Source organism: Chroicocephalus ridibundus, chromosome 9 (genome assembly GCF_963924245.1).
Source record: "Chroicocephalus ridibundus chromosome 9, bChrRid1.1, whole genome shotgun sequence".
Classification (NCBI taxonomy): Eukaryota; Metazoa; Chordata; class Aves; order Charadriiformes; family Laridae; genus Chroicocephalus; species Chroicocephalus ridibundus.
In genome coordinates, this window is record NC_086292.1 from 10,282,866 (window position 1) to 10,297,892 (window position 15,027).

A 15,027-nucleotide genomic window follows, 5' to 3' on the forward strand; every position below is an offset into this window, starting at 1 on the left:
GTAAGAACCATGACAGATGGCTGCATAGAAAGTGACCTTCCCCCTGCACTTTTTCATATCACGATTTAGTCCAACTTTCCTGTTTGGTCTCTGTTTGGACCTGAAAAAAACTCTTCTTTCCTTTCGTTTGGAAGTCAGAATTTCAGTGCTCAGGAAGTGGTGCAACTTTTCCTGGGATGATAGGTGCATACTGCAGTCCAGGTTGTAAGCATTTGAAACAAGTTCCTCAGCTCCTCCTAACACTCACTGAAGCGAGAGCACAAAGGTTATGCCACAAATGAAGTTTTACTGACAGCCCCTCCAGGCTGTCTAAATCTGATTTTGATTTGCCGGTCATGCGCTCCCACAGACATTCAGAAGCCTGAAGGCTTAAAATCTACTATCAGTCTATTTTATTACTGCTCAGAAAGTAATATCTCAGTATTTCACCAATGGCTCAGCAAAGGCTTGATTCTTCTGTGCATGTCCATAGCAATGCTGCTCTCCATTAAGAACTGTGCAGATAGGGACAAAGTAAGGGAAAAAGGATGCGCAGATTTCTTACCTTGATTTGTTGGCAGTTTTCTGGCATCAAATGCTAGTATTAAAGATCTGCAGGCTTATTTCCTCATAGGTATTCAAGGCCCTCACTCCCTTGTTATTCTGCATCTTGTACAAAAATCGAGGCTTAGCTCCGTCAGCCAGCCTGGCGACCATAAACCTCCACCTCCTGCTTCCCCTGCACCCCCACAAAACCCAGACTTTCTACCCTCCTGATTCACATTGTGGGAATTCGGTTGTTTTCTTTCACCAACAGTTAACTAACAGCAAATATGCACTAATGTTTTACTCTTGCTGATCTTGCTTATAAAGCATTTATTCAGTACTTCAGTTTATTTCAGAGTTGGGCCCAGTTAGAAGAAAGGGCTCCAGGAGCAGGCCCTTGCTGAGGGCAAAGGTGCTGCTAAGCTTTGATGAGATTTCTTCCCTAGCTCATCTTCTCTTTTTCACCAGGTTAAGAAAATCTACATAGGCCCAGTTCTTGTTCCCTCTTTAAAGAAATGGAGGCATTTAACACAGAGAAACAAATGTATTTGTTCAGAGAGCAAAAGCAGCACATGATCTGCAAATGACTGTCTTATACCCTCAGAACTTTAGGGCTACCCTGTGCATTTAGATCTATTTTAGTTTCCATGTGTGGCTTTGGTGCTCTCATCTCTGAATCCTTCAGTGAAAATGCTTCGATCCAGAGTGCTGATGTGAAAATCCCAGAACATCAAACCTCTGTAATAGAAATGGTGACAGCTTTATCTGAAAGTAGCATTGGTGGGTGCTGGAAGATTAATGGCATGTCCAGGACCTTACTGCAAAGAGACCTCCAGAATGCAGCATTTCTATATTGGGCCGTAAAGTCGCGACACGGATGTCCCGGCATTTTTCTGGGAACTGAGTGAAACACACGTCTATCCGTTAGTCAGGATCCCTTTTTTGGATGTCACTGGATCTTACTGTAGCAATATCCCTGGTTTGACACAGAAAAGGCACCTGAGAACTAAGCAGATCCATGGATTTCACATGGATTAGGTAACACAGCTCAATTCTGCACTCTTTTATAAGTCCCTGCAGAATCAGACCCTTTAATATGTCACAGCCATGCTTAGCACTGGAGAAAAATACCACACTTCGGTTTGCATCGGAGTGTCAGGTCAACGACAAAATGTATTGTGAGAAGAGAGAAGTAAGTTTTAAGGCAACAATAATTTCCTCCTGTTATACAAACACCCCCACACCTGCCTGTGGAACAATGTCTGATTGGTTAATAAAGGAGAGACAATATTTAAATTATGGTATCAGACCTCCTCAGTCTGGAGAAGCAATCTCTTTCATTAATGCTGCACTAATATTCCTTAATTTTATTCAGCATTACAGGTTCATTTGCAAAACAGACATTATGATCATTGAAGTGACAATTCTATATAAGAAAGAATTCACTGACATATTTAATTTTTATCCATCTCCAAATCATTGTCTTATCAGCCTATCCTTCCCCTGCTCACACCCACTCTTTTCAAGCAGCTTCTGAAAAATTCCTTCCAATTGCTTCAAAGGTACTCATGCCTTGATCCTACAAGCACCCGTGAGCAACCAGAAAATGCAGCTTCTTGAAAAGCAGGATTTTGTTTTTTAGAATTGTGAAGAACCTTTTCACAACAAATAGGAAACTCAGTGAAATGTGCAACTGCCATCTTCCCCATGCAGTTTTCTTGTTTGCTACATTGTTTTGACTGAGAAAAAAGAAGTCGAGGGAGAGTAAATTAGCATAACTCTCACTATTGTCTGTGACATCCTTTATGTACAACTCGCTAAAAACCCTTGGTGTTTACTTGCCTTCTACCAGAGACCGTCCCAGCTCAAGAGCGTCCTTCCTTTCAAGCCATAAACAACTTCTGGGACAGGAACCCCTTGTCCCCAATTAGCCTTAGCAGCATATCTAAGCATCCCACCTCCTTGCGACCCTTTTGTATAGACAAGTACGAATTTCAGACAGAACGGTTCTAAGGCAAGAGACTTGAAGTGGGTGAACGCAGGACACACCGGCCACTGAGACACACAAATGTGAATTTTCACCCTTAGGGCAGCAGAGGGAATTGCACCAGGGCTTCCCACATCTCTGGTAACGGGCTAGAGAGACATACATTTAGATTTGAATTGCTTCTGATTTTCTCTTAGAGGACATAAATGAAAACATCTTTGTTGAGAAAAACTTCAAAAGTTCTACATTTATCTTGAAACAAAAGCATTTTCCTCCCCAATTTTTTTCATTCAGCTACCAAACCAGAAGCCTTAATTATGCATGCAACCCTAAACCCAGCACAGCACACTAATGGACAGTCACCTCTTCATTTCCACTGCACTGAGTTCTCTCTACCAGTCTCTATTCATTCTGTCTACAAAAGAAGGCATTTGTAACAGAAATTGTTGATGTTTCTAGAAAATAAAATCATATTCTAGAATTACTGCTCTCATTTCTGACCTCTTAATTCTCACAAAGCAGGTGATCCTGGTTAATGACTAAAACACAAACATCTGCTTATCCCCCTCCAAAAAAAAAAGGGATTCATAAAGCTGAAATTACACAGTTAATGGTGTGGATAGTCTACCACAAATGTGTGATCATATTTCAGAACATTACATCCAACACAATTTTAATGAAATTAAAATAAATTACTAGTGCTATTTCCTCAGCTATTTTAAGCCACCTATGATTTCATAAACAATAACTGCAGGGATACATTACCAAAATTTTGGAAGAAAGAATTAATTCAGTAAAGGAAGAAATACAGTCTTTTATGTGTAACCATTATATGTAATATTCTGCACTGGGACATAAATCTGAAAAAGGCAAAAATATCTGTAATTATAGAAGAAAGTTCTACCCAAAGCAGAAAAACTGTATAACTGACAAGGAAAATCTTATTGCTGTATAATGCCTTCCAAGAGGCACATCATATGGGTTTTATCTGAAAATGAGGAGAAAGCATGAATTAAGACCTTGCCTATTTGTTACCAAAACTACTTTGCCATGTAAATCACCAAAGAGTTTTGAAATTTTCCAGAAAAAAGTATGGCTCAGAATTCAATCCGAGATAAATTAATAATTTTTCACATAGGATTTGCATTAAAATTTCCAGAGTAATAAACTAGTAACTTGATTACCACAACAGGGATTTCTTATGAAAAAAGTATAGCTCCCTTGAAACATATAAATCATTATCTTCCCGTAACATTTCAAAATCACAGAGTTCACATTACACTAAACCTGTGACAGAGCAGCTAAAAGAGTAATTAACTCCAAAGGCTGCAACACAGAATTAATAGTGAGTTTAGCAGATGCATCTGATATTTAAACTGGACGTTGGTCCCCAGTAGAAATCACCATGCACCACAGCACAATCTTTGATTTTAGTAGCGTTCTTCAGGATCAAAATGAACTGCGGCAGCTGAGACAAGGCAGCACGACTTAGCAGAGACGGCAAGAGAGGAAATTCTGGGCTCTGAACAGTGCTGTTATTTTGCTGCAAATATTTGGTATTAAATTCATCAAACGTGTATAATTTCAGTACAGAATAGCAGACAAAGATGAAGCAAGCTTCATTCTCTGAAACTAAATAGTTTTAAACCAAACCACATAAAGTATCTGTAAATTCCTTTTAATTCAAAACTGGATCATTTAAGGGATGTTTATTCATTCATTCTTAAAGAGTCCTCCTTTTTTATCTTCCCAATTTTAGGCACAGAGCTGACATCCACATCCACATGACGGAAATCACGAGCTCCAGCACATGCTTAATTTAAGGCTCATCCAACAGTTCCAAAATACTTCTGAGACACGCATTTCAGTGCCTTACCAAACAAGGTCTGCTTAAATTTATGACAAATCACAACTGTATATCAAAATAAACATTTCTTCAAAACCAGACAGAATTGTAACTCCCCATGGCCTAACCCCATCAGAATAACTCAAACTGTGTCTAACTCTTGAGCAACTCAGAGGATTTGGAAAAGAGCGTTACTTAACAAAAATACTTCATGATTTAAGAAGTATGCGGTTCTGAAGGTTTATGGCAAATTGAGAATTTGCAAATGTTGGAATGAAAAAAAAAAAGTAATTAAGTGAAAGCACATGTTTAATTACAGCTATTGGAAGAGGTAACCATAACTAGTAGGGAAACTAATTTTGAGACAAAGCATTATGTGACATATATAATTATGAGAATAAAAATAATGAGCATGTATTAACTGGAATCTCAATCCTGAGAGCTAAATTTAAACGTTTTTTTTTTTAACCAAGACAATCTATACATTCTTAGTTAGACTTTAACACAATACCCACCTTAGAACACATGTGTAGAAACCACTGTCTTGCAACTCAACCGAGTGAAACCATATTGAGTCTTCATCCTTGCTCATCCTAACTTCAGAAAATATAATGGGTTCTTCTAAATCTCCTTTGTTTTTGTACCACATAAGCCTAAGACCTGTGCTTTGGGCCATGCTATAATTAGTTCTGATATAGCTGTAGAAAAGGGCACATTTCACTCGGACTGGTTCACCTGCCAAAGCCATGTATGTCTTGAGATCCACTGACCAGTCAATGCAACCATCAACTGAAAGCAAAACAATAATAAAGAAATATTAGACACAGAAATATTTTTTCAAGATAGCGAAAGGCAGCTTGTGAAATACAATGCAATTAATTAAAAGAAAAGAACCTTACGTTTATAGCAACATGAAAAACCCGAAGGAGCTCTTGGCAACTAAAGGGTTTTATACACCTTTTTTAATTACAAGTAAATATGAACGCGCAGGCAATAAATAGAGCACATTGGGCTGTCTCAGTTCCATTTCTTTAGAATATCATTACTTTTCATCCCCACAAAATTAATTCTTTAATAAATAAACCAAGTGTTTTCACCTTAACTACTTGCCCCAGTAAGCCAGTTTTGAATTTTTTAACTCTTTACAGGAGGAAAATGTAAATTGGCATGAGATACCAATCTTATCCCTTAAAACTTTTCCATTCACCTCTGCTAGTTACATTACATGAAAAAAAAATAACTAACAGATGTGACATTTACCATTCTCTTTTCAAGGCAGTTCCACATAGCTTTTTTTTTTTTCCTACCACCTACTCAACTGTAGAGATACGTGTTATATACAGCAGGATACAATTACAACACGCTACCTATGCAATCAAGCTTAATACAGGAATTGTACAAATATTAAAAGGGATCTTTTGATGTTCTGTTCAGTAAAAACTTTTGAAACAGTTTTCTTGATATTTCACTTTAAAAATTAACATCAGCTAGTTTAATAAAAGATCGCTTCTCCCTACACTTTTTTCTCACATTATTTTAAATCATCTTAGTCACAATACAATCCTAGAACAGGCACCCATATCAACATGAAACTCCCCTTCACATCAGAGACTTTTTAACTCAATCTTTTATTGCTGGAAAAAACTTAAATCTGAAAGTCAACCAAGAACATAACCAAAGAAAAAGACTGCAAAGGCAGATCATCAATAGGCAAATACACTATCTGAAATTAATAGGCTTAATGAAATGTGTAGGTTTTAGAATTTATTGATCATATCCAGCTACATGCAAGTGGAACGTCTTTACCCTTGATGTAGCTACCTCAAATTCAACCAAGTAAGGTTCAGGTTGCCTCTTCTGCATTTACAATATCAATTCTCAAAGTATTAGATATTCTCTGGTCTCTGGATACACTGGTCATTTCATAGAATCTTCATGGTTGGAAAGGACCTTTGAGATCATCGAGGCCAACCATACACACCCCAAAAACCCCCAAAACAACCCCTACGATCTCTGCCACTAGAGCATGCCCTGAAGTGCCAAATCTACACGTTTCTTAAATACCTCTAGGGATGGTGACTCAACCACCTCCCTGGGCAGGCTGTTCCAGGGCCTGACCACTCTTTCAGTAAAGTAATTCTTCCTAATAGCTAATCTAAACCTCCCCTGCCGCAGCTTCAGACCGTTTCCTCTGGTCCTGTCATTATTCACCGGGGAGAAGAGGCCAACACCCACCTCTCTACAACCTCCTTTCAGGCAGTTGTAGAGGGCAATGAGGTCTCCCCTCAGCCTCCTCTTCTCCAAGCTAAACATGCCCAGCTCCCTCAGCCTCTCCTCATATGCCCTGGTCTCCAGAGCCCTCACCAGCCTGGTAGCTCTCCTCTGGACACGCTCCAGCGCTTCAATGTCCCTCTTGTACAGAGGGGCCCAGAACTGACCACAGTACTCGAGATGAGGCCTCACCAGTGCCGAGTACAGAGACACGATCACTTCCCTGCTCCTGCTGGCCACACTATTCCTGATACAAGCCAGAATGCTGTTGGCCTTCTTGGGCACACGGCTGGCTCATGTTAAGCTGCCCGTCCACCAGCACCCCCAGGTCCTTTTCTGCTGGGCAGCTTTCCAGCCACTCTTCCCCAAGCCTGTAGCGTTGCTTGGGGTTGTTGTGACCAAAATACAGCACCTGGCACTTGGCCTTATTAAACCTCATACAGTTGGCCTTGGCCCATCGATCCAGCCTATCCAGGTCCCTCCGTAGAGCCTTCCTACCCTCAAGCTGATCAACACTCCCACCTAGTTTGGTGTCATCTGCAAACTTACTGAGGGTGCACTCAATCCCCTCATCCAGATCATTGATAAAGATATTACACAAAACTGGCCCCAAAACTGAGCCCTGAGAGACACCACTGGTGATCAGCCGCCAAGAGGATTTCACCCCATAAATCACAACTCTCTGGGCACGGCCATCCAGCCAGTTTTTTACCCAGCGAAGAGTACACTTGTCTATGCCATGATTCGCCAGCTTCTCCAGGAGAATACTGTGGGGGACGGTGTCAAAGGCCTTACCACAGTCCAGACAGACAACGTCCACAGCCTTCCCCGCATACAGAAGGCAGGGCACATGGTCATAGAAAGAGATCAGGTTGGTTAAGCAGGACCTCCCTTTCCTAAACCCATGCTGGCTGGCCCTGATCCCTTGGCTGCCCTGCACTGGCCATGAGAGCTCACTCAAGATGATCCTCTCCATGATCTTTCCTGGTACCTTCAATAGCGTTCACTCATTAAGTAATTTTTTTATTTACTTCCTAAACAAAGGTAGTGAGCCAAAATTTCTACACGTTGTGGAATGTCAGGCCTAGTCTTTTTTTTTTTCCTATGGCTTTTACTGCCTTTAAATTACATCTACCATTTTTTCAGGCTTCTCCTGAATCCTTCAAAACTAACCATGATAAATGGAAGGTTTTAATTTCGCCTTTGCAGTAAGTCAGCTTTAATTGTATTACGATCACGTGAACCATGCAACTGAACCACATTTTCAACCCGTTGACACTGACCTCTTTCATACATTTTTAATACATAAACTTCCATGTAACATCTTGTTTTAAAACAAACTTTATTTGTAAAACAAATTAACATGGGCTCAAGAAGGAAGGGAAACTCGTTACTCAAAAGTATACTTTTAACGTATCTACTGTTGTGAGGGTATGGACAGGCGAAGGGAGATGGTACAATACCTTCACCCCAGGGGGTGCGGATCAGGCTCCCTGCTCCTGCCACCCCCACCACCGGCAGATGCAAACGCAGTGGCTGGTTGAGCCAACTGACTTCCTACTTCAACAATAGAAGCCCCCAAACCAAAACATTCACCTGAAGCTAGGTACGGACAGTTTCGCTTAACTTCAATTTTTATTGCCATACTTGTTTTGCTGAAAACATCCTGCTGATTTAAATGAAAATTCATTGCTTCTTGTTTTTAACAGCTACTGTTAATGACATAAAATGAAAGGCCACCAGCAATTTACTGACTTTCCTTTTCTTCACCGCTGCAGCACCACCTTCTTCCTCTGTGCTCTCCCTCTCAGTCTAGTGCCACACAGAAGAGAACAAGTTTGGATAACTGTTACGAAAATCATGTACTGAAGTATTTGTTCTCAGTGCATCCCCTCCAGGTTTCTAACATCCTTCACCATGACCAAAGGTGCACGCTGTAACTCAAAGACTCTCTTGCCAGGACCCCATGAAACACTGCGTTCACCTCTCTGCGAATGTGTTATACAGACAAAGGCTGGAAAAAGAACCCAAGTCTCCCAAACCCATCCAATCAATTTTTACATTAAAGCCTGGTTCTGACATCATAAATTGTTTTATATAGGTGGCTTTGAAGGCTTTTACATCGAGTGGGTATCAACATACGCCATACAGAACTTCCTCACAAAAGTTCCGTGCTTTTTTTAAGCCCTGCTCTTCAGGCTGGTGTGAGTTTACAGTTAAAGAGCAGTGCAGAGCTCACAGCCGCCGTCTCTCAGCAAGGGAGGTGAACGGCAACGCTGAGCTCTCCAGATGGCTCATCCCTGCTCTCCAGGCCATACAGGCCTTCTCAAAGGCAACCTTCCTCGTGTGCTTCAGCAAAGTCACAAAGGTCTAAGGAGGGGTGTAAGCTGAAATGAATAGGGGTGCCCAGAACTGGAATTTAGATCCAAACTAATTCAGACAATCTAATTAATTCTGTCAATCTTCTGTCAATCTAATCCTGTTGTGTCATCTAAAGCTTTTGAACCTGTGCTGGTTCAGCACAGTTAAACCTCAATACAGAAAAACTGACATTCAGACACACATGGAAAGCTTGTGGGTCAAGCAGAAAGGTGCCAGTTTTTGAGTTACTTCACAGAGCAGAGTCACAATTAGGAAGAGTTATGGAGTTAGGTACTGACCCAGTATGGAAATCCAGCTTTGGAAGCCGAAAATGCCTCTGCTTACAATACAGTTTCTCCCCCCATCCACACCAAACAACTTGTCAAAGCACAGCTCAAACGAACGCTAAGCATCCTTCAGTGTCATTAATCTGCCTCATCTTCCACTTTCATTTCGAAATGTCTTTTCCCTTCTAGTGTGCACTTCTCTACTATTTTATTTTCAAAATTACAGCTGCTGGAGTATATAAAGCACAGTGGAACAGATGAAAGACATTTGGATGGTAATTTACAGCCAGGTCATTAAGGTGGCTAAAGCCCATCTCCAGCTGCCCCCAGTGCAGAGTGAGACTGGGGCTGGCGCACGACTGGCCATTCCCAGCGTTCCCGGCACCTGCATCTCAAAAGCAGAAAAGAAAGAAAAAGGAGCTTTACACTGGAAACCTTTTTCCCATTAACAGTATCCGAAGGGAAGGATTTCAGCAGCCAGCGGCAAGGCTGCCCCAGCGCAGTGGCGGGGGAAGGTGCAGGCAGGCTGTCTGCCCACCACCCCTGCCTGCCCCCGCGCTCCCCGCAGCAGCTCGCTCCCGCAGCGTGCCGGGGATGGGGGTGGGTAATTACAGAGAGGAGAACACACAGGGAACGGAGTAACCATTCATTATAGGGTTGATGACATCTGCGGAGGGGAGAAGTCTCACAGAGCACCTTGACTAAATCTTAATTATTGAAGAAAGACTAATCAAACAGGAGACGACTTTTCCCCCTTGCTCTTTTATTCTTGTTAAATACACAGTCAAGAATGTCTCCTCTTACGAGGCTGCAGAGGCTAAAATCTAGGTCAGGCTCCCCACGCTCACGTGGAAGCTGGAATTTTTCCTCTTGCCGCGCTGTCAGTCACTGGAGCGTGAGCACTGTTAGATTCGTTTGGAGCATTCTCCAAGCTGTCATTACGAATGACTGGAGCTGCTTAGGTGGAGTTTAGCACTCCATTATCCAGAACAAAGTTTGCTGTCGTTTTTGTTGGACTGGCTCTCAGTGTGTAATATAATCAGGGTGGTAAGAAGAGAATAATAAAGGCATTAGAGAGAGGCATTTATTATATAATAAATGTATATACATCTTTTCTCTGCTACTCAATAATCAGCTGATCCTTAATAAGTGCCTGATTGAAAGCCCCATTCAAATTAAATCCTATCTATTGTGGGTGTATTTTAGACATTTTAAATAAAGACCATTATTTGAAATATTTTCTAAAATTTGGAGCATTGAGGGGATATGGAAAACATTGTCCCATTTTTAGTACAGCTCCCTAAGGAAAAGAGGTTTGCCCGTCTATCTGTCCGTGCCCCCACCCCGTTAGTATAACTTCTTACCCGACTGACTAACTTCAGTCTTGTTTCGTAGAATGTGAAAGTGTTCAGGTACATGAGAGCCCTACATGGGTGCAGGAGAGAGTCCCGATGTGTCCCCACGGGCAGGGAAGCACAGCAGCAGTTATGACAGTGGGGCTGCCCTGAGCCCATCCCACTTATCTATCCGGGCTAACGCGACCCGAGGAGATGGTGAATTGAAAATGAAGGTTTCAAAATTATCAAGCAAATTACAGATTAAGTTGGTTGACAATGAGTTCTGTACTTGTATGTTAGCAATCACCCACAGTGTGTACTGCATCTCCTTCCCCAACATTTCCCGGTAATTTCCCATTATTCTTATTTTAAATAAATCTAGTTGTCTCGGGAGTCTAGCTGCATTTTAACATGAACCATAATAATTTATGAGCAATTATAGAAGAGCATGTACATAGTCTCTGAGTAATTTGTCTTTCTGCTTGCTGTCATATAAATAATTTTTTGCATTGCGAATCTGCCTGTAATAATTTTTGTAGGGATCTGTCACCTACAGCAATTTATATCATGGCATTGTTAAACATGTTTGCCTACCTTGTTACCTGCAAATCTCATTTTAAATTGAAATCATCGACAAATAAATAATTAAAAAATAATATACTAGCTAATGTATTAAATTTATCACTCCACAAAGCAAGCAATGCTTGTGACTGTAAATACATAGTCAGAAAAAAAAAAAAAACAACAAAAAAACCAACAAACAACGACCATTCCTCTGATGCAGGAGTTATATTTTTATTTATATATTAGCCATAGAACAGCAGAGTTTAGGAACTGATATCCATCATGCTCGGGGTTTGCAGACAGATAGCAACGATAGATGCACTCCATTAAGGAAATCCAAAAAGGGATGCAAATTTTTAGACTCTTAAAGGGGAGAAATCAGTTACAGCCCTTGAATTTTAGGCAACTTGGTATTTTCAGATTTTGATTCTGGAGAAAAGGCAATACACCCTCCATTTGAGCAAACGCAGCAATGCCTTTAACAGCTTTGGCTGGATGCGATCTTCACAAAGGGTCAGGGTGTTTGATTGGGCTCACCATACATAATTGGTTTCACATCTCTGGCTTTCTGGCCATGCCATGCTAATTCTGCTACGGTGCTTGCAAACCCCTGCTGGGATCTCATCACAGCCCAGTGCTGCCATATGAATCCGTCAGCTGAGCCCAGCATGCGGTCTCCTGCCACCCTGCCTTCTCCTGGAACCCTTCCCTGCTCCTCACACCACAAGCCAATCAGGGAGCTGAGCCTCCTAAAAGCTGACAGCAACCCCTTCCACTCCATCTATGATTCTTCAGAGAACACGTTTCAAACAAAACAATCTATTGAACACTCTGCGCGCTCTTCAAAATCATGGATGTCACCCCCAAAGCAAGGTAAGACCTTTGCTTGTAGAGCCTCCTCAGCTTAGCTGACCTACCAAACTGAATGGTCGAATGACACTCTCATAACAATTAATAAAAATCCACTTTACTGAAAGACATCTCAGCTGGCATCTTTGACATGGAGAGCAAGTTACTCAGTTTTACAGGGGAGAAGGAGAAGCCTACGCTAGCAGTACTTCAGAGAAGGATGACCTTCTCCAGCAGCAGGGGAGCCGATCTCAAAGAGCAAGCAGGGAGGAAAAGAGAAGGAAGTTCAGGTAAGGTGTCAGTGATGTTTGTTTTCTATGAGTTACAGTTTCACCCTTTTTTGAGTCAAGCGAACACTAGTTTTTGACACTGACTATGCTCACATGTTAAACTGCATTTTAGGAAAAAAATTAAACAGTTGTCCCCTGAGGGGTGTAGTAAATCAAAACAATGTTATCTGTTAGAGATTAAAACCACTCAGAAAACCATCTTCAATTTTGAGGGAAAAAAAAAAGTTTATCATGATTCAAGCTGGGTAAATTTTGCAAACGTTTCTCCTGTTAACAACTTTAAATAATTCATTTCTATCACAGTGACATCTAGATTCAGCAATCATCAACCAAGACTAGTTTGCTGTAGAAACACAACATCAAAGAAGAGGATCACTCACAGACTTTGTCGTTTCTCTACTCTGATCTCCATTTTCTGAATGTTTTCTAGCAAGACTTAGACCATTCAAACTTACTGGCAAAAATGTTTGAGATTTTAAAACATGTAAAAGAGCAAATATTCCAAAATTCCTAAATCAAATAATGATGAGTGCAAAAAAACTTCATTAGATTTAGCAACATGCAAATATTTCTCGAAATCTGGCTCATAAGTAAGGAAAAATGCATTTACTTCTCTTTATACATTGGCTGAATATTTTCCAAATTTTGATCAAAGCTTCAAATTTCTATAAGATGGGCTAAAAGGTTTTTAAGAATTGTATAATGCTTCATTCTTTTTGACCAGCTTATGAGCCACAGCTAAACAACCCAACTCAAATGTCAAATATTCCAGCCGAACACTCAAAATTTCCTTTGAGGTCAAACAAACTCTAAATACATACTGCCAGAGGTCCAAATAACAACAGATTGTTCTGACCTGACTTACATATGCATATGGAGCCAGAAGCATTTTAGTCTTATACTGAAAATGCAAAAGAAAGAACATACTAGTAGATCACCAATCTGTAAAATTCTCTAGGGAGAGAAAAAAACCAGCTTGGATCCTGAACAAATTCTCAGCTTCCAGAAGCGATGGCATATTAATGTGGTCAAGACTTACAAATTATACTTGAAGAACAAAAAATGCTAAAGTAGTGTCAGTAGAAGTTACTGGACAGGGGCATTTCATCCTGTAGCACTTGTCAGAGCCAGCTTTTCAGGTGGCACCTTATCACAGGGCTTTTGGGGAGTGTTTGCTGATGGAGAGAAGAGCAAATCCCAGCTGGCAGGTTAGATTTTGCTGGAGACAGGGAGCTCTGAAACACATTCTGTGATGGAAAGGAAATATCTGGTCTCATCATACTCTTTGCTACCTCTTCCAAGTCAGATGTTCCTGGAGACAGATGGACTCGAAGTGCCCTTCCAAAGCTGTGCTCTTCACTTCGAGCAGATTGCTCTGCTGAGCACAGAGAAAGAGAAGAGGAGGGCATTAAAGCAACTGTTTAAAATGCAGCATATTTACCCTAAAAATGAGTGTTTGGTGACCTTGATCTCCTAATCACTTCAATATCTGGCGGGTTTTTAAAGAGTCTGTGTTGAAGTAAACAGTACAGAAATTGGAACTTATGAAGTGGTTAGGTTTTAAATATTCAGTGTAATGCCTTGATTCTCCGTGGCTGTCACCACGCTAGAAAACAATGTAAAAGGCACCTTGAAAATCAACAGCAGCAGGGCCAGGACATGAACAACAAGGAAGACATACTTCATGGTTTTATGCTTTTGTATATTTTATGAAGTGCCAGACACAGGTTCAAGGACTGTGCCCCAGCCTGCCCTGCCTTCTCAGCCCGTCCTGCAGCCCCTGGCCCCTGCCCTTCCCGCTGCGGTTCCCCTCCCGCACCGGGCAGGCAGATTTGGAAGACTTGTGGGAAAGTTCATTTACGAAGCTCCTGCCTCTGCCCAGCCTCCACCTTTGCTCCCACAGAAGTAAAGCCAAGTGGGTGATCTGCAGTGAACAAGTTATCTGAACAATTAAACGCCTTCTCTTGTTTGTGGATCTATAAACGAATCCCCATTTCTTCAAAAGTCAGACATGAAGTAACATCATTAAATGAGCACATCTCCCTTTTTGTTTCATCCCACTAGCAAGGGAACGTTATTTCAAATAAACCATGTTGCTCTAAATTGGAGTGGCCATATCAGTTACACGACACTACGTCTGCTTCTTGGACTCAATGAGTAACAAAACGTCCCTGTTAAAAACTAATATTTAAATTCCATAAATAAACAACTCAGCAAACAATTCAGTGCAAACACAGGTACGAACTCCATGAGGACTGTAAATCAGCTGTTCACCCAGCTCTGAAACCCATCTGAACACCAATATATTTTTTTTTCACATAATGCCCACAAAATCGGGTAAATAAAAATACGTCTGCTTTCTAAGCTCCAGAAAGGGGAAAAAAATATTTTTTTCTAACATCTTCCACAATGAATATTGCTGTTTTTATTAGCTCTTTGGACTCCTGAGGAAGTCAATGAATGACGGAAAAGCACAAAGAGATTTCTCAGCATTTCTGATACTACCTTTAGACAAATTAGATCAAAAAAGAAAACAAGAAGAATGAATCTCTAAAAAAAAGGAGAATAAAAACTGATTTAAGTAACGAGTAAAACAGACTGAAAATATTCCATTGCATTTATAAATAAAAATTTTATCCTAAGAAGAGTTCGGGTAAGGAGCAACACACTGGAAATATGCTTTATATCTGAAGGTATATGCAATTAATAT

At 40.8% G+C, this 15,027-nt stretch overlaps 2 protein-coding genes across 6 annotated transcripts in view; both read right to left on the bottom strand.

The window, feature by feature from the left end:
• IL1RAPL2 (interleukin 1 receptor accessory protein like 2) overlaps positions 1–15,027 on the bottom strand; it is a 391,670-nt gene that overhangs the window by 186,328 nt on the left and 190,315 nt on the right. For 4 of the 5 annotated variants that reach the window (XM_063347060.1, XM_063347057.1, XM_063347058.1 and 1 more), the window contains one exon: positions 4,874–5,147. The exons of the other annotated variant lie outside the window; for it this stretch is intronic. In XM_063347060.1, the coding sequence (XP_063203130.1) occupies positions 4,874–5,106 (233 nt within the window). In that variant the 5' untranslated portion in view covers positions 5,107–5,147. The remainder of the gene's footprint in view (positions 1–4,873; positions 5,148–15,027) is intronic. 5 annotated transcript variants of the gene reach the window in all.
• On the bottom strand, positions 6,378–7,891 carry LOC134520839 (uncharacterized). The gene is given in 4 exon segments (XM_063346705.1): positions 6,378–6,780; positions 6,782–6,872; positions 6,875–6,894; positions 7,803–7,891. Coding segments are annotated over 4 exon segments (603 nt in total).